This window comes from Streptopelia decaocto, assembly GCF_964273445.1.
Source record: "Streptopelia decaocto genome assembly, chromosome: 8".
Taxonomy (NCBI): Eukaryota; Metazoa; Chordata; class Aves; order Columbiformes; family Columbidae; genus Streptopelia; species Streptopelia decaocto.
The window spans coordinates 7189830-7215380 of NC_138662.1; the positions used below are offsets into that span (position 1 = coordinate 7189830).

The 25551-nt window shown below is 47.7% G+C and overlaps 3 protein-coding genes across 3 annotated transcripts in view; all 3 read left to right on the forward strand.

Annotated features, from left to right (window-relative positions):
• Positions 1-7542, forward strand: part of DOCK3 (dedicator of cytokinesis 3) — a gene marked incomplete at both ends in the record, with an annotated part of 194875 nt that extends 187333 nt beyond the window's left edge. The window contains 5 exon segments of the mRNA XM_082060424.1: positions 1255-1373; positions 2309-2396; positions 5732-5854; positions 6466-6548; positions 7036-7542. Coding sequence (XP_081916550.1) covers positions 1255-1373; positions 2309-2396; positions 5732-5854; positions 6466-6548; positions 7036-7542 — 920 coding nt within the window.
• An 8518-nt stretch (positions 7543-16060) lies between these two features.
• MANF (mesencephalic astrocyte derived neurotrophic factor) lies at positions 16061-20928 on the forward strand. Its single transcript, XM_082060426.1, has 4 exons — positions 16061-16224; positions 18524-18651; positions 19425-19566; positions 20622-20928. Exons 1-4 carry the CDS (start codon positions 16137-16139, stop codon positions 20804-20806), a joined length of 543 nt encoding a protein of 180 aa, XP_081916552.1. The 5' UTR covers positions 16061-16136; the 3' UTR covers positions 20807-20928.
• A 281-nt stretch (positions 20929-21209) lies between these two features.
• RBM15B (RNA binding motif protein 15B) lies at positions 21210-24328 on the forward strand. The gene has a single exon (XM_082060425.1). The coding sequence runs from the start codon at positions 21329-21331 to the stop codon at positions 24062-24064; it is 2736 nt and encodes a 911-aa protein (XP_081916551.1). The 5' UTR covers positions 21210-21328; the 3' UTR covers positions 24065-24328.
• Positions 24329-25551: the final 1223 nt, after the last annotated feature.

Consider the following 25551-nt stretch of genomic DNA (forward strand, 5'->3'; position numbering starts at 1 on the left):
CACATTGTTCCTTCCACTGTGTACTGAATATCAGTCCCCAAAACTGCATGTTTGCTTTTGCTGGGGTAAAAGCTGCATTAACCAGCACCAATGCCTTTGCTCATACATTGGAGTGCTGTCCAGGTAACGTGTGTGGTTGTGGAAAGTTTGCAAAAGGGGGCATGTATTCCCCAAAAGCCGGCATGGCTCTGTGATGCGCTGTGTGCTGCCATCTGTTAAGTGCGTGTTTGTGACGCAATGAAAAAATCAGTGCACATTAAAGCTCACTCCAGCAGCTTCAGAACATCAATTCATGCCTAATATTGTGTATCCCAAGGGATGCATCTATCAGTAGTATCAGACTTTCGGAAGTCACTAATGGGAATCATGCTTCTGGCAAATACATTGTCAGCTGTTCCTTATCAGAGGCACATTATGTGGCACTCATCTTGAAGGATGAGTCCCAAGTAATTCCATGCACCAGGAAGCTGTTTACATGAAATACCTCAACATCTTAAATGACAACTACACAGATAACTAATAGTTAAGTCAAGCGCATTTCTACTATGTAACTCTAAGCATTGGTAAATGTCCTGTTGTCATAAAATGACTCAGTATACCAGCATGCTCAGTGGTAATCATCCATTACACGGTGGCATTATAAGCAAAGTGCCATTCACATTTATAGGCAGTTCTTTTATTGGTGGTTTTTTTTTGCTTTAACAAAGACGAAGCTAACCAAGGTGTCACCAACTAAATGGTAACACCTCAGACTATCTCTACCAGAACTGAGGAATGAAGTAGCTTCCTGTAGCTCCCTGCTTTCACTGAATGATGTATCTCAAGCTTTTACCCCTTTCTTCCACATTCAGTCCTAAAATGCACAATTTTATAGCATAACTCTACACTACTTTATGGGGCGAGGGAGCCATAGGCACTGTACAGCACGGCTGCAGCCAGTTCCACACAGATGCCCGCTTTTTTGTTTGTTTTAAGAGGAAGCACTTTGCAACATCCAGCTAGGGATGCACATATCTTACACACCTCACGTCACGTGGTATGTCCTTAATTGTATATAACAAACTAGTTCTTATTTCATCTTTGTGCTATGCACCACACCAACTCTTAGCTGCTTAGTGGGCTCGGCACCATGTTTTCTTGAGTCCTGTACGATCATCTGTCTGACCAAACTGCAAAGGAGGACTAGATCCCTGGGCATGCGGAGACATGGCTGTTGTTTGTCACGTGTACGTGATTATTCTCACTTGTTTACAGGCTCTCCCTCTCTACCAGATAAGTACCGCCACTCTCGGGAGATGATGATGTTGCTGCCAGCCCATCGGGACCGACCTAGCAGTGCCATGTATCCCGCAGCTATCATGGAAAACGGACAGGTAGCAGATCTGATTTCTTTTATGGCAGTTCAGCCACCTGAAACTGTGACTTTATTTTTACTGGTTTTGACCACTTTAAAACTTCCCTCTTCACTTCTGGAAAGCATGACAACTTACTTAGGATCATTTTCAGAGGCAACACAGAACTTTACATGTTCACCCCGTTTGGTAGTCAAGTGATACAAACTGTAATGACTGTTAAAATTGCAGATAGGCGCTGTGAAAATGGAGTCTTCTTACTTCCCAACTTTATCCTATGAGCCTTGGTCCAGTGCACGCAGTCATCTATATTTGCCTATTTTTCTAGAACTATGGCCATCCTGCATTCAAGCCCCAAAGTTGATTCTAAATAGCTTTACAGTGATTTCCAGAAGTATCAAAAACCATGAGGGGCTGAAATAATATACTGAAACAGGGTCTCCAACCAATCTGTGCCCATATCTACTACTTTCTATGGACAAATCAAAAAATTCAGGGTGTGCCTGCACGTAAGCATTTTAATCTGGCCCTGGCAAGCACTTTGAAGGGAATCTGCTGATCATGCCCACTTATCTCACTTCAGTTCACCTCAGAGGACTGTCTCAGAGTGTGCAAACTCCATTCTTCCAAATGAAACCAAAGCAAAGGTAAAGCTCCAGAAGGGCATGTGATGCATTCAAGCTGATCATGGGCACAGGACCAGACTAGAACTAGTTGGAAATAACCCCTCGAGGGAACACAAGCAACATCAACTGTGGGTCCTCAGCACTGTTACACTCTAGAGATCCACTGGTGTTGCACTGCCACACTCGCTAATGTAGACACAGCTTCCCGTGATTTTTTTAGTTAAAACACTTTTGTTGCTTAAGAAAAAAAAAAAGAGAACCAAAAGCCCCAGGGTTCTGTGCCAGCTGTAACCTCTTCTTTTAACTGTTCTGTGCTTTCTTCTGCCTTAGCCTCCAAATTTCCAACGCGCCTTCATCCAGCAAATGATTGGACCATGCAAACCTTGCAGTGATCCCAACCTGTCTGTGGCTGATAAAGGTAACTCTTTTTTCCTAGTTGGCATGCATGCTTTCTAAAATATTATTACTCTGGGCATGCCTACAGCAAGTAACGAATGGGCTTCTATACTTCCTGGCAGTGTGCATTCTCTCACATTGTTTTAATTAACAGTTTAATTAACTGGGCTTTCTGCCAACCTGTAGTCATTTCAGATCATTCACAGAAGGGTGGAATTGCACAAACCTCTTTATTTAAGAAAGTTGTCTGAGTTTAACATTTTGTCATTGAAACAAAACCTGCAGCCTTTATCAACAAAACTTCCAAAGTGGCAAATGAGAAGTTATCTAACAGAAGAGTGCAAGATTTGGACCGTATTTTTAAATGAGATATACTGCTTTTTAAAAATATGCATTTATTTTTCAAAATATTAACATTTCTTGTAATCCCTCTCTATTTAAGTTTAGCATTAGTAATGTGCAGTTTTTATAACTCACTGCTTTGAAGAAATAAGCAGAGACCCTGCAGGAAAGGAAAAAAAAAGAGAAGTTGTTTGGTGTAGCAGAAAAGGAGGCGCTGGCAGAAGGGGTGCCATGGACAAAGCGATGGGCTCAACAAATTATTTGAAAGGCAGCATTCTGAAAAAGCAGAAGTGGGCAAAATTCATGAGTCAAAATCTGAGACAAGGCTGCCTAAGCCAGCAGCAGCCATGTATATGGCTAGGAAAAATGGTATCTTAAAAGATTTTTGAGGCCAGGAAAGACCATTGCAATTCTCTAGTCTGACCTACATAATGCACTCCATTGACTTTTATCAGGATTTTTTGTTGCGGTAGCTGTGCCTGAACTAAATTGTATCTTTTTAGAATGTCTAATAAATCAGAATCCACTACTTTAACAACATGACAGCCTTACAGAGCGGTCCAGATTGAAACCAAAAGCCAACCTACAGTTCTGAATAAATGGCAGAATGATGACTTGCTGACAATAATGAATGATGACAACAGATATTTAAGATTAGGGGGTGAGGGATTAAGAGCTCCATCTTAGCTGTGTTAGTTTGAACTGAACATATGACAGAGGTGGTGAGATCTTTATACTGGACAGGAGAATGATCTGGAAGAGGAAGGTACATAAATTTATTACCCGTCTAGGAAAAATACTTGAATTTGTATCTGTGGGCGATATTATGCAAGATTGTAGTATACAGTGCAAAGAGCTGGAGATTAAAGAGAATCCCCTCCAGAGGCCCAGGGAAGCCATGCAAGACACAGATGATGTTCAGTAATGGTTCTTATGGGATGGTGTGATGGGAACCCCAGCTCTTCAACCAGGTTGGTACCATAAATGCAGTTAAGAGGTGTTTTTTTTGCAGCCCTTGGACCCTCATTACTCTTCATAAGTCAGGATGCCATCTGCTGTGATTTCTGTTAAGTCATCACCTGTGAATTTTCCCGCCCCCTTCCTTGCCATGTCAGAAGCCCTGCTCAGTAATGCTCATGGACAGCAAAGTGACATTCGTCGCCCAGAGCAGCACAGTTAAAATGCAGCTTCCCTGCTAATTAAACTTGGCCACTGAGCCACTTCACGCTGTTCTGGAGAGCAATGGGCTAGGACAGAGCACTAGGAGCTCCCTGGGTGGGTTCATCCCTGAAGTGTTTTGGATCAAACACTGATTTTAAGAGGCAGTAGCCATTCTCCAAAATCTTCTGACCTCAGGATGATTTCCAGCATTCCTGAATACTCATACGGCCTTGAATGAGGGAACACTGAGAAACTAAAAATGGATTAGGCACTGGGGTACCATGTTCTCTTCTTGACATTCTTCTGCTGCATCTCAGTGTGTAAAAAAAGAAAACACCAGTCATTTTATAGGCCAAGCAAATCAGGTTTTGTTCTGTCTTTTCACTTGATGCTGGTATACTGTTGGAGAGACCGGCCTGGCTGGCATTGTTATACATCTCGTCCTTCTGTTTTAGCCTTCTGATACCAGCTGCAGTAGTGCAAATTAGAGAGCTCTGGTGTATGTACAGCGGTGCTCAGAAAATTCATCTGAAGTTACAATTTTGTGTTGAGATGGAGCCCTTGATTTCAACCTGTTCTCTGTCAAGATTCTTAGTATCTTCTTCGTATGCCTTTCTCAGATTGAGAGTGTCTCTAAAAACATTTGCTTTTATATTTTTATGGGGTTTGTTCCATCCTACGAAGCTGTCGCTTTGTGTTCTTTTTTACTTCAGGGAATATTAGGTCTTGCAGAGCCTGTGTTCATGCTAACTCATGAACTAAGGAGAAAAAAAAAAAATCCAACGTCATTTTAGAAAAGAAACACACCAAAAATGGCTGCAGGCACTTCAATTAAGGAGAAATCCTCTTTAGAAGTCAGACTCCATGTTTATTTCTCCAGGCTTCCATTTTCCAACCCAAAGGTGGAAAAAGCTATTTTAACCTCAGTTTTCTTTGGTAGGCTCACTGAATTACATTGTTTTCTCTTTCCTTTGCTAACCTGAAGAAATTGCTTATTTGTTTTTAAATAAACATACACTTATTGCATGTCTGTCTTCTCAGAATGAATCAATGCAGTGTGTTTTGAAGAAAGGAATGTGCATTTTAATAATGTTTAAGGTTGACAGAATTCTCAAGATCTTGAGAAATGTTCATGTTAAAAAGAAGTAGCTTTTATTTCTATGAGAAAACAAAGTCCCGAAGATCATACTCTGTAGCCTTCCTGATCAACAAAAACTTGGATCTCTTCAGGTGAATTGATAATATAAGGAGTCCAAACTGCTGCCTTGAAATATTTTTGTCATAAAGATCTTCTATCAACTCTATAGCTTGGTAAAATGGGGCTTTAAAGTTGTGATTTCCTTGGTAACAGATTGAGGTGTAATATCCCTCATGTCCTCTGTTCAGTCTTCACTTAGCCACTGTGGTGCAGGCAACAACCCTTCCCATGTTTCATGAGGGTTCTGCCACAAGTGCCTTTCTGTTCTGTCATCATTCACCACCAAGGAGAACAGCTCACTACTGAGATCTAGCTGTCATTCCATCAGTGAGATTTCATTTTTACTTACTGGTTGGCGAAAAAAAAAGACCTAGCAGAATTCTGCTGCTCTTCAAATTTGTTAGAGACAAGGGGGTCGTGGAGGGAGATGGGCAGACTAACACCACAACCACCTAACTCTCGCTTCCTTAACAAAGCAACCTATAAACTTAACGTTCTGTAGACTAGACGATGTCTTTTTACAACTTCAATCCTACCATTCACCAAGTCCTTAGAATCTGTCTCTTTACTGCTAAAGAGCACCCAGCAAGCCAGTCCTTCTGGCCTCACAAACTCCCTGTTACATTACCCAAGTTAAATGTGTTTCAATCCTTCAGCTATGCCAGCAGCACCCAGTAGCTGGAGCCTAGACAGCGGAACCCGAGAGGCCCTGCCATTCCTGTCTGCCCACGCTGGGAGCATCTTGGCCCCACCAGTACCTCCCCGAAGCCTGTCCCATGGTAAGGAAATGCCCAGCAGGCCTGCTGCGTAATGCCAGCAGTCATGCACAGATAAATCTAGACCACCTGAAGGCTGACCTTAGCCTTTTATTTCCCCCTGTAAAAACAATCAGAAGCAAAAACTCAAAGTCTTTCCTGGTCTGCTAGGTTAGCACTGGACAAAGTTTTCCGTTTATTTTTTTCCAAAATCCTCAAATTCTTTTTACAGTCCTTATACTAATATGGACCTGAGTGTATTTTGGGACTAGAATTAGGTTGCGTGAGTGTTGAAGCTTGGCCTGGCTTCTTGCCAGTGACCATCTCCAGCAGTAATTTAAGGTTACAAAGCTATTAAATGCAACTTCAAATGTTCATTATTTATGAGCCTGTTGCCTTGCCATGAGATCCTTGATAACAGGGGTGGGTGGAAATCTATCACTGCACTTCACTTCTCGTTAGCATTTTGTGATGTGACAGATGCACTCCAGGGTTATCTGTCAGCAAAGAAGCCGTGATTAGAGTGGAGTTATCAGCATTTGGAGCTGTTACCTGACATTTCAGAGTCTAAAACCTCAGCTCTTTCGCTGCAGTGAGGTAGCACAAGCCTGTTTCTGATCCTTGTCTCATTCCAGGACACTACTCCCTGCACTTTGATGCCTTCCATCACCAGCTCAGTGATGCTCCTCCGGCACTGCCTGCACGAACACTGCGCAAGGTAACAAGGAAGTGGCAAGAGAGCAGAGAGGCATGTAGAAGGAAAATAATAGGCTCCTGAAGGCCCCCCCCTCCACACTCGCAAAGCAGCTTTTGAATACAGGAACACTATTTTTAACATGCTAGCAACTTACACATGAAAAAATCCATGGAAAGCTCATCACCTATTCCAGAGTTGAATTCTATAGAATTGTAGGCCTTTCCACTTTTCCTTTTTTACACCATATGCTGTGATTTCAGGTACCCTGATTATCACCTCAGCTGCTGTTCGTTTAACAGCTCTGGTGGTATTAAGTGTACTTGTCTGCCCGCAAGAGGTACTTCCACACAACTCAGGGAGGGCACATATAAACCAATAACCACTGACATTTTGAACACAAATAGCACTGCACCATTGTTAACATCACTGTCAAAAGCTGAAATGTAGAGCGAGATGCAGCATTGCCTCCTTTGTCAATTTTAACCTGGTTTTGTTTTTCTCTGAACAGTCCCCTCTTCATCCTATCCCTGCATCACCCACCAGTCCACAGTCTGGTCTAGATGGAAGTAATTCCACTTTATCCGGCAGTGCCAGCAGTGGTGTCTCTTCCTTAAGCGAGAGCAATTTTGGACATTCATCTGAACCACCTCCTCGCACAGACACCATGGATTCTGTCCCCAGCCAGGCCTGGAACACTGACGAAGATCTAGAGACACCCTACCTCCCTGTCAGGTACAGTCTCTCTGAGCCTGATGTCCTAGAGTCGCTGAAATCCCAGCCATGCCGAAGCCACTCTGCTCCATCTGGAGTCATTCCTCAGGACACCATGGACCCCCCTGCGCTACCCCCCAAACCTTACCACTCCCGGCTGCCAAACATGGAGAACGAGGAGGGGATAATAATTGAAGATGATGACAAACACCGCCCATTGCATCGTAAAGTGTCCCAACCAGTAAGTGGTGGGAAGGAGGAGCAGGCCAGGGTAGCATGGGAGCACGGCATCGGTGAGCAGTAGGGACAACTCCCGGTAAGCACTCGCATCATCATTCCAGGTCTGACTACAAAGGAGAGAGATAAGGACTCGGAGAACAGCAAACTGGTTTTCTACTGCCGCAAGTTTATGTCTGGAGCCCACAAAAGCAATTGGGCCAGCACGGGAGGTTGCTGCTTTCCTTTTTAATTTCTTTTTACACCTTTCCGTTACGTTTTTTAACTTTCTGTGCAGTGGACAGTTAATTCCTTCTGCAGTTTCTTAACCACATCATATGGCGCACAAGCCATAGAGACTTGCGGAGGGTGAAAAATACAATTTTAAGCGGAGGGGGAAGAAGGGAGGAATGTGGCAAGTTGATTTTGAAACTGCTTTCCTCCCAATTCTGAGACGCACATGAGTAGAAGCAGTTGCACTAGGGACATATTTCTTTGCTGTACAGAAGTGAAAGCTCATTGCTGAAATCAGGGATTCTATGAACTGTCAGGCTAGAAGGTGCATGAGCTACAGGCAGTAGAAAGATGTCAATTCTAAGAAGAAATTGGCTCTTTTGAGAGCAGGATTGTACATATCTGTGCAGTGATTTCCCTGCATTGGTTCATGGGTGCTGAGGCAATCTAACCAGTGCTGATGCACTGATTTCCAAGATATCATTTCCAACAAACTCTGCCTCCTTTATTTTTTATGTACTGTTTGATTTCTTAAATTTTGCTTTCGCTGGCTAAACCAACCTGCTTTCTCACTGGAACCATATGCTATTCATCTGTGCTACAGGATGAGAGGAGGTTAGTAGCCATTGGAGCTGCAACCTGATTGTAGGCCTTTCCCATGCCCAGCTTTGGGCAGGCTGTTGACACCAGCATTTCTATTCCAGTTTAAAAAGAAAAAAACCCCACACAACCACAATGGTTTTCTCGTGCCACAGCTGGTTGATGACCTAGTAAAGAAAAGATGGCTTAAATGCATCATATCCCACGATCCTTGCCTCAGGGCTGAACATCACAGTTCTCACCAATTTCCATCACCCAGGAGCTGAGATTCATTTCCTGGTAACATAATGTCCTCAGTCCCTCCCAAAAACTCGCAGAAAGAATCTCCATCTCTCAGAGTGGACAGAAAACGTGAAGATTCAAGAAATGCCCAGTATACAGTGTACAGCCTAGGGTCAGGGATCTTAAAGGCAACCCGTAAAGAAGAAATGTTTCCTCTTTTGCTTCTTTAGAACGTATAAAGAAGATTTAAGAGCTGCTTCTCTCTTCTGGAAGGTTGATTTATTTTCTTCTCAGGCAGCAATGCAGCCTCCCCCACCCACCTTTTTTTTTAATTGACAGGCTCCAGGAAGGGCTGAAGAATGTTTAAAAAGAAAAAAAGACACACACACACCAAGAAACAGAACTATGCAGAGGTGAAGACAGAACAAGCCTACGGACACAAAACAAGCCTTTTAATCAGTAGTTTGCTTAGTTCAGTACATGACAAACCAGGAAAAAATGCTGTGGGTAATAGAGCCAAGATCTGTTCTTTGAAAAAAAACACTAAGAAATCTTTTATTCCTATTTTCATACTTTTCAAGAAACTTTCAACCAAGGGAGTATCAAATATTTAATGTTTTTAGATAAACAAGCAATGTTCCTTCCCCCTACCATACACATTTTAGCCTTCCGTGTAGCTCTTTCCACTTGCAGATTGCAAAGCACACTCTGTGTGGGGGGGACCAGACCACCCTCCTCCTTACCACTGAAAAATCTGAAGCACATTCAAGAGACTTGCCTCTATCATATAAATTAGTGTCAGAAACAGGAATAGCACTCAACTTTCATATTCAATTCTTCCCCTAACCACTGAGTTTCCCATACTACAAATAGCATAAAGAAGCAAAAAAGGATGATATCAATCTTTTACAGGTCACCTTTAGCACTACCTCTAATTACAGTGACTGGGCAGAGTACATTGCTTCTGAACCCTCCTAAAGATGGTCTGTCTGTACAGAGTCTGGACTCAGCGGCTTTATGAAGGGGATTTTAAGAGGATTTGTTTATTTTAATTTCTCATGCTCTAGCCCATGCAAAACTAGTAAATTACAGATTTGTTTCTTAAATGGCCTGTTTGGCTGGAACAAAGTCTCTCTTGCTTCCTCTATTTTGTTACAAACATAGGCTGCTTGTAAACATTATACCCTTCACAATTAAGACAATAATAATAAAACCTGGCCTATAGTGGATGTTTGATCTCTAGCAGGAAGAGTTTTGCAATGCTAGGACCGTCCTAAATGTTAGTGAGCCAATATGGATCTCTGGTATAGAACACGTATGAAAAATCAAAATTAAGCTTTTGGTAAAGGTAAGTCAAGGTAATTCCTTAGAAAGGAGTGAAATATTTTCAGGTCTGCTATTCTCCAGTGTGACTGAGACTCTTCACATGAAGTTTTTAAGAGAACTATTTGATTCCATCTCACCCACCCCCTTTTTTTTTTGGCAGGAATATGAAAAGTAGTGACTTACTGAGCTTCCTTATTGGGAAAAAGAATAAACAAACACAAAACATAACAGCATGAGGTCTTGCAAATAAAACTTTGCAAAACTAAGAATGCACCTAACATGGGACATGGAAAACCTGCCCGCTACAGCTCCAATCAGTCTCTCAAAATGTATCATCTTGCCCTGATTAGAGACATTTTACTACAGCAGTGAGTGCATTTTGGGAGTCTGACATTTCTTTGTATTTGTAAGGGTTTGAAGACCAGTCACATGATGGATACAAATACCCAGCTATGGCAGGTCCACACAGAGGAGGACAGAATTGATTGCTGAATTCACCAAGTTTAAGCCTGTTACTGTTCTGATATCTACCAAGTATTTCATCTCCCTTTTCAGTGCTTGCCTTAAAGGGGGCGGAAGATAGAAAGACCTATTATTAAGATCTTGTGAATGTTGGAATAAATACTTCTTAGACTTAATACTTCTCTGTAGAGTGGGTGTCTTACAGCATAGTACAACTTCAACATCAAGCTCAGTCCTGGAGCAGGTAGAAGCAACAACAGTTGTTGCACTTTCCCCGCAGGATTTGAAGATTCCTTGTATAAACCCAGAGTAACACGATGTTTTCAACAGGACCTTGTCATTCTATGCTTAACTCTAATTCAAACTGAGTATGTACTTGCCTTCATTGGGTTTTCCTTGCGAAACAAAAGAGCATGTGCATTCCGGAGAAAATGGGTGGAATACTGCTACAAATCTCTCCATCGTCAGTGTACCTGCTGGCCCCATCTGAAAAATAATTGAGAGGGGACTACAGTAGTAGAAGAAGAGCAATTAAAACAATTTCTCTGAATCCTGCAGATTTGTTTTTTCAACGGCCAAGTTGGTTTTATTACTGTGTGCAAGACTACAGGTCTTTTGGGTCTTTTCCTCTGTTTGCTTTTTAACTTACCCTTTTTTAGGTAAGGGATATTGCATATCCCTTCTGTTGGAGAACCAGCCAAAACTGGGGAGGCTGGAAGAGAGCAAGAGCCTTTGGGAAACAAATTATGTGATATTTAAAATTTCCTCTGATCATGCTTTTTTGTAAATACCCCCATTTGAATGCTGTGTATTTGTACAGGAAATTGAGCAAAAAATGTATAGATTGTGATGTCTGACTGGTATTCTGCCCTGTAAATGTGTTTTTAACCTCTGGCATTCTGTGCTTATTTGAAAAAGGCAAAAACCTCTAACCACTTCTCTTTTGTGTATTCATGTTTAAAGTAAAATGAAAACAGCTATCTTATCTATAACGGAAATCAAATTTAAAAGGAAAAAAATAATTTGTACAAGTGTCCTAAAGGTACTTCATTGTATATATTGTGATAGCATGTTTCCAGAAACAACAAATAAGTGGTGTGAATTTTAGATGTAAATATCTGCCATTTGTTTGAGGTTTCTTTCCCTTACCCATTCACTCGACTGCTGTGATGTGGAATTAAAGATTAATACCTGATATTAAAATGGTACAACTGTATGTTCATTGCTGTCCTCCAGACAGGACTTATGCAACTCGGTAGGAATTTCATTATAAAGCTTATAAGAGGATAAATTAAACATAGCCAATAGAGATTCAGCCCTCAACACTTCTGCACAGTTATGCCTCTATTTGTAGACTCTCCTTAACCAACCATGGACACAGAGACATGGTGTTCAGAAGGAGATAGATAGATATATATAGATATATAGATATATATATATATATACTGAGAGAATTCACATACCACTTCTCCCCTCTCACAGGCTTTACTATCATTGCCACACAAATTAAAACCAAATTTGGAACAGTAGCTCCTTCTACTCCAGCATTTGTTCACAGCAGTACTGTACAACATTTTTCAGCAAACTAACCCAGGTTCACCTCCAGCCTTACAGAACACATCTCATTGCTGTCACACACTGAAGCTGAGCCCCCCTTTGATCCTCCAGCAGCTCTTCACAGATTCGCCTTCTCAGGGGGCAGAGCCAGCAGAGGTCCAGCCCACAGAGGAGCCTCTTTATGAACACACAGGCTCTGCATTTACATAAACCACCCAGCACCACCATTAGCTAATCCTTGAAGATCTACCAAGCCAAATTAACTCTCCTGCTCACTAACTGCTGCTCTTGCCCACTTAGCCTGGACTGGTTCGTTGATTAGCCCAAAGCGAAGGCTCCAGGGAGAGGAGCCCTTAAGAGTTGCCTTTCAGTACTTAAAAGAACCTGCAGGAAAGCCAAAGGACTTTTTACAAAGGCAGGTAGTGATAGGACAAGGAATAATGGCTTTAAACTGAAAGAGGGTAGATTTAGATTAAAGGTAAGGAAGAAATTGTTTCCCATGAGGGTGGGGAAGCACTGCATCATGCTGCCCAGAGATGCTGTGGATGCCCCATCCCTGGAAGTGTTCAAGGGCGGGTTGGACAGGGATTTGAGCAACCTGGTCTAGCGGAAGGTGTCCCTGCCCAAGGCAGAAGGGTTGAACTAGATGGCTTTTAAGGCCCCTTCCAACCCAAACCATTCTGTCATTCTATTACCTCTTCTTATCAGACTAGTATTTAAGAGCTGACCACATTCCAATTCCTGTATTAGCCCTGCCCTGCTCACATCTTTCCTTTGTACCATTAGCCCACCAAAACCATACACTGCAGGAGCCCTTAACACAAAACTAAACATTTCTCTCTATGTGGTTCCTCATTTTTTTCCCTTTCCCAAGTAGAGCACTTTCAGCTATGGAAATGGCCTGGCGGCATGGCTTAACCCAAGCTAGCAATACAACCATGATAGCTACTCACTCACCCCCTCACCCACCTCCAATAGGGGAGAGAATCAAAAGGGAAGGGAGAAACTTGGATTGAGATAAACACCGTTTAATAAAATAACAAAATACTAATACACTACTAGTATGTGTATATATATATATATATGTGCATATATATATATAAATAGAAATAGCATATAAAATAAAATATATTCAATGCAATTCCCCACAAACTCCATCCACACTAAGCAGCCAGTCCCAGGAAGCAATACCCCAGTCCTGAACAGCTGGGCCAAAAGAGAAAAGAGAAGAAAAAGGCAGAAAGGCCCAGAGGCCTCTGCAAAATGGCAAAAGGCCAAACAAAACGTCCTGACTGAAACTACCCCGGCTGTGCCTCAGAAGGAGAGAGCAAGCAAGAGAGAAACCTGGAAATCCGGTCCCAACTCTTCTTAAATATGAAGCACAATGCTAATGGGATGCAATACTCTCACTGATCAGTCTGGGTGTCAGTCAAGCTCTGCCCCATCCATTCCCCTCTTCCTCGATGCCTCACACCTGTGGGCAGAGCCCTCAGAGTGTCCTTGGCTCTCAGACCAGAGCAATTGAAAACACTAACTCTGTGCTGGGTTGTTACCTCTTGTTCTCAAACTAAGTCCAAATAATGACCATGCTATCTATGAAAAATAAAGGTTTCTAACTGCACAAAGAAAATTAACCCATTTTTTCAGTCAGACCAGCACACCTGGTTAGAAACAAACACAATCCCAACTTTGGTCCTTATCAATAGGGAAAATATGCAAAGCATTTAAGTGCTGGAATCAACTTCTGCTTTTCTCTCACAGCTCCATCTCTCTATGCCCTTTTCCACATGCAAGATTGAAGAAGAATGTTCTATTAGTTTTGCTGAGGTTTTTTTGGTTTTGTTTGTCTGGTTGGTTTGGTTTTTTGGTTTTTTTTTTTTTTTTTTTTTTTTTTTTTTTTTTTTAATTAGCTACCTTTCTCTCACTCATACATGCCCAGATACAACACAATAATGCCTGGCCTTCACTGTAAAACCACCCACAGCCTGGAGAATAGTCACTCTCTATACAGTCACATGCAACACTAAATTCCTAGCAGACTGCCCATCCATAATCACAGCACTCTGACGGATTGTGATATCTGGGTCCAAAAGCTTGCAAAACTCACCAGAGGTCACTAGAGGTTTATTCCTCACTCAGCCTCATGCTCCAGCTCTAAATCTGCAATTGTTCACTGGCATAGTAACTCTCCTATTTGCCAGCACCTCAGTTCTTCAGTACTATTTGCATTTGCTAATAGTACAACCAAACTCACAGCCAAACACTTCTACAAGCATGGGGAACAAGCACAACCACCTCTGTACCTCATAGCACCCTGGAGGGTATGGAATCATAGAATCATTTTGCTTGGAAGAGACCCTCAAGATCATCAACTCCAATTGTTAACCGAACACTGGCACTAAACCATGTCCCTTAAGTGCCACACCTACGTGTCTTTTAAACCCCTCCAGGGGTGGTGACTCTACCACTGCCCTGAGCAGCCTGTTCCAATGCCCAACAGCCCTTTCAGTGAAGAAATTTCTACCAACATACAGCTGAAACCTCCCATGCCACAGCTTGAGGCCATTTCCTCTTGTCCCATCACTTGCTACTTGGGAGAAGAGGCCAACACCCTCCACGGTACAACCTCCTTCCAGGTAGCAGTAGAGTGATAAGGTCTCCCCTCAGCCTCCTTTTTTCCAGGCTAAACAGCCCCAGTTATCTCAGCTGCTCCTCATAAGACTTGTTCTCCAGATGCCCTCACCAGCTTCACTGCCCTTCTCTGAACTCATTCCAGCACTTCTAGGTCTTTCTTGTCATGAGGGGCCCAAAACTGAACCCAGGTGTGGCCTCACCAGTGCCCCATACAGAGGCAACTGTAATGGTTACAGCACTAGCAACCTCCCCTAAAGAGAGCTAATACTTTGTTTAATCAGTTTAACTGCACAACTGAGCACAGGACTAGAAACCCTCATCACTGGCTCCTACAGCCTCTGCATGTTCCTAGTAACAATGTAAAACTCCACCCATATTTTGTCTATGTGGAAGCCTTGGCCTGGTCCCAGGGATATGATATAACTGGCATTAGCGAAACCTGGTGGGATAAGTCCTGTGACTGGTGTGCCATGATGGATGCTGCAGGCTGTTCAGAGGGATAGGCAGGGTAGGAGAGGTGGGGGGTTAGCACTGTGTGTAGCAGAGGGGCTGGAGCACATGGACCTGGCAGTTGGCAAGGGCTGAGAGCCTCTGGGTAAAGATCAGGGGTCAGACAAATAAAGCAGATGTGGTCATGGGTGTCTACTATAGGCCACCCAGCCAGGATGGCAACACTGGTGACTTATTCTTTAAAGAACTAAGCAAAGCCTCCAAATCATCTGCCCTTATGGGGGACTTCAACTTGCCAGACATCAACTGGGAATATCACACAGCTGGCACCAACAGGTCCAGAAGATTCCTGAAACAACTGGATGGTAACTTCTTGGTGCAGGTACTAAAGGAACTGACCAGGAAAGGTGCCTTCCTAGATATGATTCTCACTAACAGGGTCTCATTGGAGAAGTAGCAATTGGTGGCTCCCTTGGACACAGTGACCATGAAGCAGTCAGCTTCAAGATCTTTGCTAATAGGAGGAAAACTGCCAGCAAGACCTTAACAATAGATATGAGGAGAACAGACTTCAGGCTGCTCAAGAGAACCACTCGGTAAGAATACCTGGGAAAAAGCTTTTGAAGGCACTGGAGTCTGTCATTGTTGGTCATCTTTTAAATACCACCTACTAAAAGCACAAGACCAGGCAATTCCAAAATGCCAAAAATCTAGCAGGCGAGGCAAAAAGCCAGCCTGGTTTAGCAGGGATCTTCTTGAAATACAGCAAAAAAAGAAATTACCTGGTCAGTGGAAGCAAGGCCAGGTAACATGGGGAGGACTACAGAGACGCTGCTCGCCATTGTAGGGAGGAAATTCGCGCTGCCAAAGCTCAGCCCCGCTGCAGGTGTGAGAATCTGCCCCCTTGCAAGATGGCGGCCGTAGGCAACTGTTAGGAAGTGCACGAGGTTTCTCCCTTAACAAAAATGGCGGCTAAGGGAGGCGGAGAAACTCGCCGCGCGCCGGCGTTCCACCGCCTCCTCCAATCAACGGTCGCCAACTCTCCCGTGGAGGCCGTAGAACGACCAATGGGAGGAGGCGGCGTGGAAGCCGGGCGGGGAGCGGACCAATGGGGCGGCGGCAGCGGCGGGGGGGAGCCGGTGCAGGGGCGACGGTTGCCGGTGGGCGCAGTGAGCGCGGGCTGCCGAGCGAGGCGGGATGCGGGCGGCCCACGGGCTCTGGGCGGCGCTGGCCCTGCTCCTGCTGCCGGCCGGCAGCCGGGCCCTGCGCGACGGGGAGTGCGAGGGTGAGTGCGGCCGGGCCGGAGGGGGGGCGGGCCCGGCTGGCGGCCCCCGGGTCCGGCGAGGTGAAGCCGGCTGGTGTGCGAGGCCGGAACGCGGTGCAGCCCCGCAGTGGCCTCGGGACCGGGCTCCCGCCACGCCCCGCCGACGGAGGGCAGTGACAGCCCTGCTGGGCCGGGCCGGCGGGAGCGGTTCCTCCCGGGGCCAGAAAAGTCTCCCCAAGTGCCGCCGGGCCGGAGCGCTGCTCGACCGTGGCCGGTCCCAGCCCGGGGCAGTGCGCAGGCAGCGGCCGAGCGGCTCCGGGAGCTGGCGGCCCCGGGAGGCGCGGGGCGGGGCTGCGGCCCGGCCATCCCGCGGGAGGGCCCGGGACCTCCTCCCGGAGGTGCCGCGGGGAAGTTGCCCGTCTCTTTTCAACCGAGTTGGCGGCAGCGCAGAGCTCCCCCGGGAGACGAGAGCGCCGAGACTGGATCGCCTCCTCGCCGGGCTGTGAGACCCCGCAGCGCTGCTGTGCCAGCCGGGGCTGGAGACACGCTCTGCCCCGGTCCCTCCGAGCCGGGTGGCGGTGACCGCAGCGGGGAGCAGCTGCCAGGCAGCAACCGGGAGGCAGCGAGTGGGGTTACTCACCTGGCTTCATCCCTTAGTCATCACGGCATAACCTCCATCTCAGCTTCCTCCCCTGACTGCTGGGGTATGGGGTGTCCTCTCTTTAAAGCATAAAGTGAGGAGCAGTGCTCAGCTGGTCTGAATCACAGCAAATTAAACTTCTCTTGCATGGCGGAACAGAACATATTCCACAGGTGAAGCAAGAAGAACTTGAGGTGGGGCTGTAGTAACTGGTTGGGAGTTTGTGGTACTAATGCCCACCCCTTCCTCCTTTTTGTAGGGAGAGAAACGGGGGGAGGGAACAGAGTAAATCAAAACTTGCGGCTGCTGTCCCACTAGGTTGGAAACTTTTTTCAGCTGTAGTATAGTCATCGGTACCACTGCCTGCAGTGTCTTTATTCTTTCCAAAGGTTTACGCTTCCAAACAGCACACAGTGGACATCATTGTGTGTCTGTGACTGGAGACAAACTGATGTGAGGTAAATGATTGTGTTGTATCCATACAAAAAATGTTTTCCTAAATGCCCCAGCTTATAATTAATTCCAATTTTAATATAACAACAGTAAATTTCTACTTGGCTTTGTGATGGTCATATTCTGTTTCCTATATTTGCTTGTTTCCTGTGCCATTGCTTGTGTTCAGAGTTGAATACAAGTTGCTAATGACAGTAATATTTGCCAATCCCTTCCTGTTGGGATAAACAAATCACATAAAAGACGTAATTTGTGCCTTTCCTCTAGACACAGGCCAGTGTCTGGTACTTCTCTCACAGTTGGAAGTTGTGAGAATCCCCAGGTCCTGCTGCGGGAATTGGTGGGGCCACAGAACTCTTGGTCCAGGCGATGCTGATGTTCACAGGCAAGTTGTGTGAGCAGCAGAATGAGCGAAACCGGACACTCTGCAAACTCGCAGTGTCTCTCTCAGTCGCCCTCTCGCCCGGTAACCGTAGCTGTCTGCCGTAGCCTGGAGGGTAGGCGGAGGGACAGCTGCCAAAGGGACGGTGTCATGGCCGGGTGTTACGTACCCTCCCCACAGGCAGAACTTGGATCTGTCCTCTCAGCTGCTGGTGCACTTGTGGGAGTTTCATTGTCTTTCAGACTCTTCCCTCTTTCAATCTGAAAGCGATTCAGAAGCTTGTGGGAATGGAGAGGAGAAACATGCCAAGTGGATGTAGTGTGTGATCGCTTAATTTCTTTTTCTCTTGGAAATAACTTACCTATGAACTGAACCAACTTGATAATTGGTGATACTGTATCACTAAAAACAGCACCTGTGGATCCTCTAACAGAATTATGTGTAGAGAGTTGGTTTTCAATCAGAACTGGTTTTGAAGCCCATGGTCTGACAAGTTGCTTCCCAAAGCAGCAAGAATAAGTCAGAAAATTAAGTTTACATTTTTGCACGGGTACAGTTTTGTGCTGTGTCCCTCAGCTGAATCCTGCTGCTCACTCGGGACCGAGTAGAGAAGCCACTGGACACTTCCATGGATCTGTTTTCTCAGATTGTGAAAAACCCACCAAAAATACCAAGGCATATTGTTGATTCACGTGTGCTCTGAAAGCCTTCCTGAAATACATGTAAAGTCCTGACTGCTAATACAGCTTCCAGAAATCCCTTATTTTGTGTCCCTACAAATGCCCTCTGTGAGCTGCCACAAGATTACTGCAGTGGGAAATAACCCCATCCATCTTCCCTTCCAGTGTGTGTCACGTTCCTGGGAAGGTTCTACCAGAGTCTAAAGGACAATGATGTTGAATTCACACCTGCCAGTATTGAAAAGGAGCTGTTGAAATCCTGCAAAGAAGCAAAAGGCAAAGAGAACCGCCTGGTAAGTAGCAGTAGTCAAGGATACTCGCCTCTTGAGGGAATAACTTGTAGGCAAATGAGGGGAAACTTCTGAGTTTGTATGGTATGGCTTCCCAGAGGCAGTTCTTCCTAACTCCGTGGCCACAATCGGTCCTGTATCTTTTTATAAGAGAGAAGTTTGACCTCAAAAACAGTCTGTCAGCAGACATCTTACTCACTGACACTTTCTCCCTGTTACTGAAGCGCTGGGTATTACAAAGCTTTTATTTGCTGTAGGGCTTCCTTGTCTCTTGAACTGTATTTGAGGTGTGCTGTAAGCTGTTAAAATATTTATGCTCTTTGGCTGTTCAGTTGAAAACTAAATAAAGTAAAACCAAATTGCCTTAACTAAAAACAGAGGCAATCTGCAAATGAGAAGGCCCAATGAAAAGGCACTTAACCCCCCTAACAAGAGAACTGCAGAGAGACACCATCAGAAATGTGGAGGGGTCATGCTTCAGAAAGTCTTTCTCCTTGAACACAGAAGACTTTTTTGTTAATCCAATCCAATTCTTTAAAAAGTTGAGAAACAAGACAACAACCCTCAACAGCTTTAAAAGCAGTGTGATGGGAAACACCTGCTCAGTGCCCTGGGCTCAGAGTTAGGTTTCCTTTCGCCTGTGTGTAGCGGTCACTTGGAAGGGTTCTGCAACATTCAACACGTAGCTGCAAAACTAAGTGAGAAGATGGACAGAAAACTCCCCTTTTAGAAGCATTTTTCCATGCATCCTCACCTCATTCTTATCTTCCCTGTAGTGCTATTATGTTGGTGCCACAAGTGATGCAGCCACCAAGATCATTAATGAGGTATCAAAGCCCATGAGTCATCACATCCCAGTGGAAAAGATCTGTGAGAAACTAAAGAAGAAGGATAGTCAGATCTGCGAACTAAAATATGGTGAGTTGCCAGCGTGAGGGGAAATGCCCATGCTTTTCTGGGGTATGGATCATTTGGGGTAAAACAGCTTACTAGAACTATGCAGTCTAACGAGGTTGCACACTCTGGGTGGCTCTCCATGAACAAACACCCTACAGAGTTTTATAGAGACTGCTGGCTACTAAACCTTTTTAGCTTCTGCAGAGCCTCTGATCTGCGGTGAAATAAGTCACTCCCAGGCATATCAGCACTGCTGCGCTCAAGTCACTATTTGCAATACTGTATTCAGGAGAGCGTGCTGTAAAGCTCACACCGGGGAGCAGCCAGGTGCGGCCTGGGATGATCCTGCACATGGGTTCAGCCCTTAGCTAAGCTCTGCACTCCCAGCTGCTCTTGTGTTTGCCAGTAGCAGGTCGATCAACACTTGTTTCTCACCTCCTCTGGTGTCCACTCAGAGCATTCAACACGCTTTTCTTACACCTTCCTTGACCTCCTGCGTTCCTAGATGGCACACTCTTCCTGAAAAGACTAATCTGAAGATCAGTCTTGGAAATATCTCCTCCTGACTGCTTTCCTCTATCTCTGCCCTTACGTTCTCTCGAGACACCCCTTGGATTATGGGTCTTTACACTTCTCATTTCTCATACTAATGTCCTGTTGCTTCCTAAAAAGCTTTTTGTTGTTGTCACTTGCTTGTCTTTCCTCTGAAATCCCTCTGCTACCTTTTCTTTAACCAGTGGAAGAGAGAATTAAAGTGTTGTTGCTCATATAACAAAGGACTTTTCAGGGCTATTGTGAAACTCCTATACCCAAGCTGCAACCAAACCTTCTGGCTTCTAATGATGACCTTTAGTGTTAAAAGCCTTATCTGCTGTCGAACGCCTAACTTAGACGTTCCTTCTGCCCCCCCGGGAGCCCGGCGCCTCTCTCCCTCTCGGCTTCCTCGCCTCCCATACCGGTCTGTGCAGCCGTCGGACCTCTCACGGCCGGGCTCCTCTCCTCGCCGTCTGTCCCCGGCCCGGGCGGAGGGGCCGCAGCCCCGGGCCCGGCTGAGCGCGGCTCTGCTCTCCCCGCAGACAAGCAGATCGACCTGAGCACCGCGGACCTGCGCAAGCTGCGCGTCAAGGAGCTGCGGCGGATCCTGGACGACTGGGGCGAGACGTGCAAGGGCTGCGCCGAGAAGTCCGACTTCATCCGCCGGATCCACGAACTGATGCCCAAGTACGCGCCGCGGGCGGCCGGCGCCCGCTCGGACCTGTGAGGGGGGGTTGGCCGGGTCGGGCCCGGCGCTGAGGCGGCTGCGGCGCGCGCCCCCCGGCGGCGGCGGCTGAGGCGGCGCGCGCTGTACGGGACGTTCATTAAAGTACAACGGTGTGTACCGGGCGGACACGTGCCGTGTGACGTGATTGCGGGGCGGCCCCGCCCCAGGGCGTCCCGGGCTCCCACTCACTCCCCTCACGCTCCTCCGGCGGCAGGGGCGCCGGTCCCGCTCGCGCGCAGCCCGCAGGCGCAGCGCGTGGGGGGCGCTTTGCCGCGCGCGCACCGACGCCCTCGGTGATTGGGCGCCCTCTGTCACGTGACGGCCGGCCGGCCCGGAGGCGGGAGGCGCTCTGGCGTCACGTCGCTGTGCGGCGCCATCGCGCTCCTGGCGCCGCCATGCGGCGGGACGCGGGGCGATGACGTAGAGCCCGCGCGGCGCGGCGGCCGGAGCCGCCTTCGTTCCCTTTTGTCCAAGATGGCGGCCGCCGCCGGAGGCGTCTCCTGAGCCGCGGGCCCCGGCGCCATGAAGCGGGGCAGCGAACGGGACTCCAGCCCGCCGGGGGCCGCGGGAGGCCGCGCCGCCGCCGCCAAGCGGCCCCGCGAACGCGACCGCGAGAGCAGCAGCCGGCGCGGCCCGCACCGGAGCTCGGGCGCCTCCCGCAGCAGCAGGGACAAGTCCACGCCCGCCGGCGGCAGCGGCGGAGGCGGCGGCACCACCACCACCGGCGGCGGCAGCGGCGGAGGCGGCTCCAGCTCCCGCAGCCACCGCGGCGATGAGCGCGCCGGCGGCGAATCCAACCACCGCCCGGCGGGGAGCGGCTCGGCCTCGGGCGCCCGCGGCGGCAGCCAGGCCGCCCCGTCCTCCTCCTCGTCGTCCCGGGCGCTCGGCGTGCCCAAGGCCAAGGCCCTGCCCGGCGCCGTGGTGGCCCCCTCGCTGCTGCTGGCCGGGCCGCCGCCGGGCGCCGCGCCCTCGCTGCTGCTGGCGCCGCTGGGGGGCTCGGCCGGCCTGGCCGGGGAGCCGCCCGGCTCCTGTGAGTACAAGACGCTGCTGGTGAGCGGGCTGAGCGCGGCCCTGCCCGACCAGCTGCTGGAGGACGGGCTGTTCCGCCTCTTCCAGCGCTTCGCGGGGGGGGGCGCCGGGGACATCAGTGTCAAACTGTCCCACACGCCCGAGCTCGGCCGTGTCGCCTACGTCAACTTCCGACACCCCGGGGACGCCCGCGACGCCCGCCGGCACGCCCGGGCCCGGCAGCTGCTCTTCTACGATCGGCCCCTCAAGGTGGAGCCGGTGTATCTCCGCGGGGGCCGGAGGAGCCGCACGCCGCCCCCCGCCCCCTCTCCGGAGCCCCTGGGCTACCTGCCGCCCATCCACGGCGCCTACCAGTACAAGCAGAGATCGCTCTCTCCTGTCACCAGCCCCTTGCTGCGGGAGCCACGGCCCAGGCATGCTCACGCCGCTGCTGCCGCCTTCGCTTTGGAAGCGGCCGCCATCGGGCTCTCCCGGGAGCGGGAGAGGGCCTTGGATTACTACGGGCTGTACGACGAGCGCGGACGCCCTTACAGTTACCCCATCGTGGCCGAGGAAGACCTGATGCCGGAGGACGACCAGAGAGCGACCCGCAACCTCTTCATCGGCAACCTGGACCACAACGTCTCCGAGGTGGAGCTGAGACGCGCCTTTGAGAAGTATGGCATCATCGAAGAAGTGGTGATCAAGCGCCCGGCCCGGGGCCAAGGTGGGGCTTACGCTTTCCTCAAGTTCCAAAACCTGGACATGGCGCATCGGGCCAAGGTTGCCATGTCGGGCCGCGTTGTCGGCAGGAACCCTATCAAAATTGGCTACGGGAAAGCCAACCCGACCACCAGGCTGTGGGTGGGGGGTCTTGGTCCAAGTACTTCCTTGGCTGCCCTGGCGAGAGAGTTCGACCGCTTCGGCAGCATCAGGACTATTGACTACGTGAAGGGCGACAGCTTCGCTTACATCCAGTACGAAAGCTTGGACGCTGCCCAGGCTGCCTGCGCGCAGATGAGGGGCTTTCCTTTGGGCGGACCGGAGAGGAGGCTCCGAGTGGATTTTGCCAAAGCAGAAGAGACGAGATACCCGCAGCAGTACCAGCCTGCACCGCTCCCCATGCACTATGAACTGCTCGCTGACGGGTACGGCAGGCACAGAAGCCTAGAGCAAGACCTGAGGGTGCGAGATAGGACTCCTCCACACCTCCTGTACTCGGACCGAGACAGGAGCTTTGCAGAGGCAGAATGGGCCAGCCCTGCCAAAAATGCGGAACGCAGAAACAACTTGGAAAGCTACAGCCGTTCGGTGCGTAGCCGGAGCGGAGAGCGCTGGGGCAGCGACAGCGATCGCAGTGTGCCCAAACCATGGGAAGAGAGGCGGAAACGCCGGAGTCTTTCCAGTGACCGCGGGAGGACTACTCACTCGCCTTATGAGGACAGAAGCAGGACAAAGGCCAGTGGGCCAGCTTTAGACCGCAGCCCAGACAGGGCTCGCAAGGAGAATCACACTACAGAATCCGGAGCTGAGAAAGAGCAGAGTAACTCCCTTCAGAACAATCGTCACGCGACTGAGGAGAAACCCCATCGTGAGGCATCTGATGCTCCCCAGCCCAAAAAAAGGGACAGCGAACGCAATCATCGAACTGGTGAATCGGAATCAAAAACTCACGAGGAGCCAAAATCCGAGACCAAAAAGCTAAAGAATTTATCGGAATATGCTCAAACACTGCAACTTGCTTGGAACGGTCTTCTTGTGCTAAAAAACAGCTGCTTCCCCACCTCTATGCACATCCTGGAGGGAGACCTGGCTGTCATCAACGGACTCCTTAAAGACCATTCATCTGGCGGGAAGTTAACGCAGCTCAAAATCGCTCAGAGACTTCGGCTCGACCAGCCCAAGCTGGATGAAGTAACTCGCCGCATCAAACAAGGCAGCCCCAATGGCTACGCCGTGCTCCTGGCAACCCAGTCCACCGCGGCGGGGGCAGAGGGGACCTTCCCTGCTGTGGAGCCCGGCTTGCAGCGACGGCTTCTCAGGAATCTGGTCTCCTACTTGAAACAGAAGCAGGCTGCTGGGGTTATCAGCCTGCCCGTGGGAGGGGCGAAGGGCAGAGACAGCACGGGCATGCTTTACGCGTTCCCTCCTTGTGAATTCTCTCAGCAGTACCTCCAGTCAGCACTAAGGACATTGGGAAAGTTAGAAGAAGAACATATGGTGATAGTTATAGTCAAAGACACTGCCTAGCCCTCACTGTCTTTTCAAATTCCATGTTTTCTTTGTGTGTCACACAACCCAGTTGTTTTTAAGGCTGATCATTTTGGTGGAGGCTCAAAACACCTCGACCAAAGTGGTAAGATTTTTAGTTTCTAATTAATTTTAATACCATTTGAATAGAGCCCATTTTATTCGTTTTTAATATGTGACACTGTCCGCTGTTGTTCTGTATTTTTATTTTTTAACTGTATGAAAAGTTGTCAGTAAAGCCTTGTTCACTGATGGATTTCTAAACTTGTGCGGTATCCTAGTTTTTATGGCCCAGGATGGGCTGGTCGCCTGCACTGTCAGGAGCTGGAAGGTGATGGTCCCAACCCGGTTCAGTTTCTCAGGCCCCAGCCTCCTGCACCTCCTCTGTCTCTTTATATGTGTCCTGCAAGGTGGGAGGGGAAGGGGGGCTCTTTGTGCTGCATGAGAGACTGAAAGGTTGGTTCTATACTTTTTGTTCTGTTTGCTTTTTATTTCATAAATTTGAGTAGATGTGTTCCTGATGATTCCCTGATTGAGGATAGAAGCTTCCTAGGAAGCCGGCTACCGAGGAAGCAAATCTTGATCATGAACAGAAGTGGGTTTTACACATAACAAAAAAAAAATTATAGTTAATACTTGGCAAAAAGTTTGCTACTAAGGAGCCAACTCTGTGTTCAGTTCTGTGCTCAGGTTTGAGAGCACCCGATATGTGTCTCAGTCAGAAGATCCTGGGTAAAGCTTGACATGCCTGGTTTTTATAAAAGAAAAAAAAAAAACAAGCAGAAGAAAAAAAAAATCATTTAAGGGAAAACTCTCTTGGGCCTGTATTAGATGTAGAAAAGCAAGTAAAGGGCACAAAGGTTTTAGTGAACCGCAGGTGCCCGTTTGCATAGTTGATCATGTTGCACTATCCAAAGTCCTTTAAGTGAAAGATAAATGGCAATTTTTTCCTGCTGAAGTTGAAACTTGTTTGCAGCTGCTAAACATGTCTGGCTGTTTGAAAAGATGTTAAGGTTCTATAAGCTACCTATGACTGTAGGAAACTATGGAACTCCAAATTTGAAATGTAAAAGATGGGATGGTTCCATCACCTTCCCTGTCTGTGGTGTGAGACAGCAGTTCAGGAGAGAAGCCAGGACACCTGCACCTCTGGTGGCTCAGTAATGCAAGGATGCAGAAACAAGTCCAAATTTAGGATAAAATCCACACTGTTCAGTTTGGGGATATTTTTTTAGAATGATGTTTGTAGATTTTAGGAGGCTTACAGAAAATTGTGTGCGATTAAAAACACTACATTTTTAAGTTTCTTTAAATTTGCAGGGTTTTGTTTTGTTTTGGTGGTAAGCAAGTGAACAAAATCCTGGGAGAACCATAGTCTTGCACCAGTCTCTGTGACCGAGCAGACTCACTTGCTGATGGCTGCCAAAGGCCCTTTTAAAACTGTGCTCTCAGGTATGATTGGTATCGAAAAACCTACACAGCAGGAA

Excerpts from the sequence above, each read along its gene's own strand:
- MANF (XM_082060426.1), top strand. The coding sequence starts at position 16,137 with ATGCGGGCGGCCCACGGGCTCTGGGCGGCGCTGGCCCTGCTCCTGCTG. Across the intron at positions 16,225-18,523 it reads GCGCGACGGGGAGTGCGAGG|TGTGTGTCACGTTCCTGGGA; the intron begins GTGAGTGCGGCC and ends CTTCCCTTCCAG. Across the intron at positions 19,567-20,621 it reads GATCTGCGAACTAAAATATG|ACAAGCAGATCGACCTGAGC; the intron begins GTGAGTTGCCAG and ends CTCTCCCCGCAG.
- RBM15B (XM_082060425.1), top strand. The coding sequence starts at position 21,329 with ATGAAGCGGGGCAGCGAACGGGACTCCAGCCCGCCGGGGGCCGCGGGA.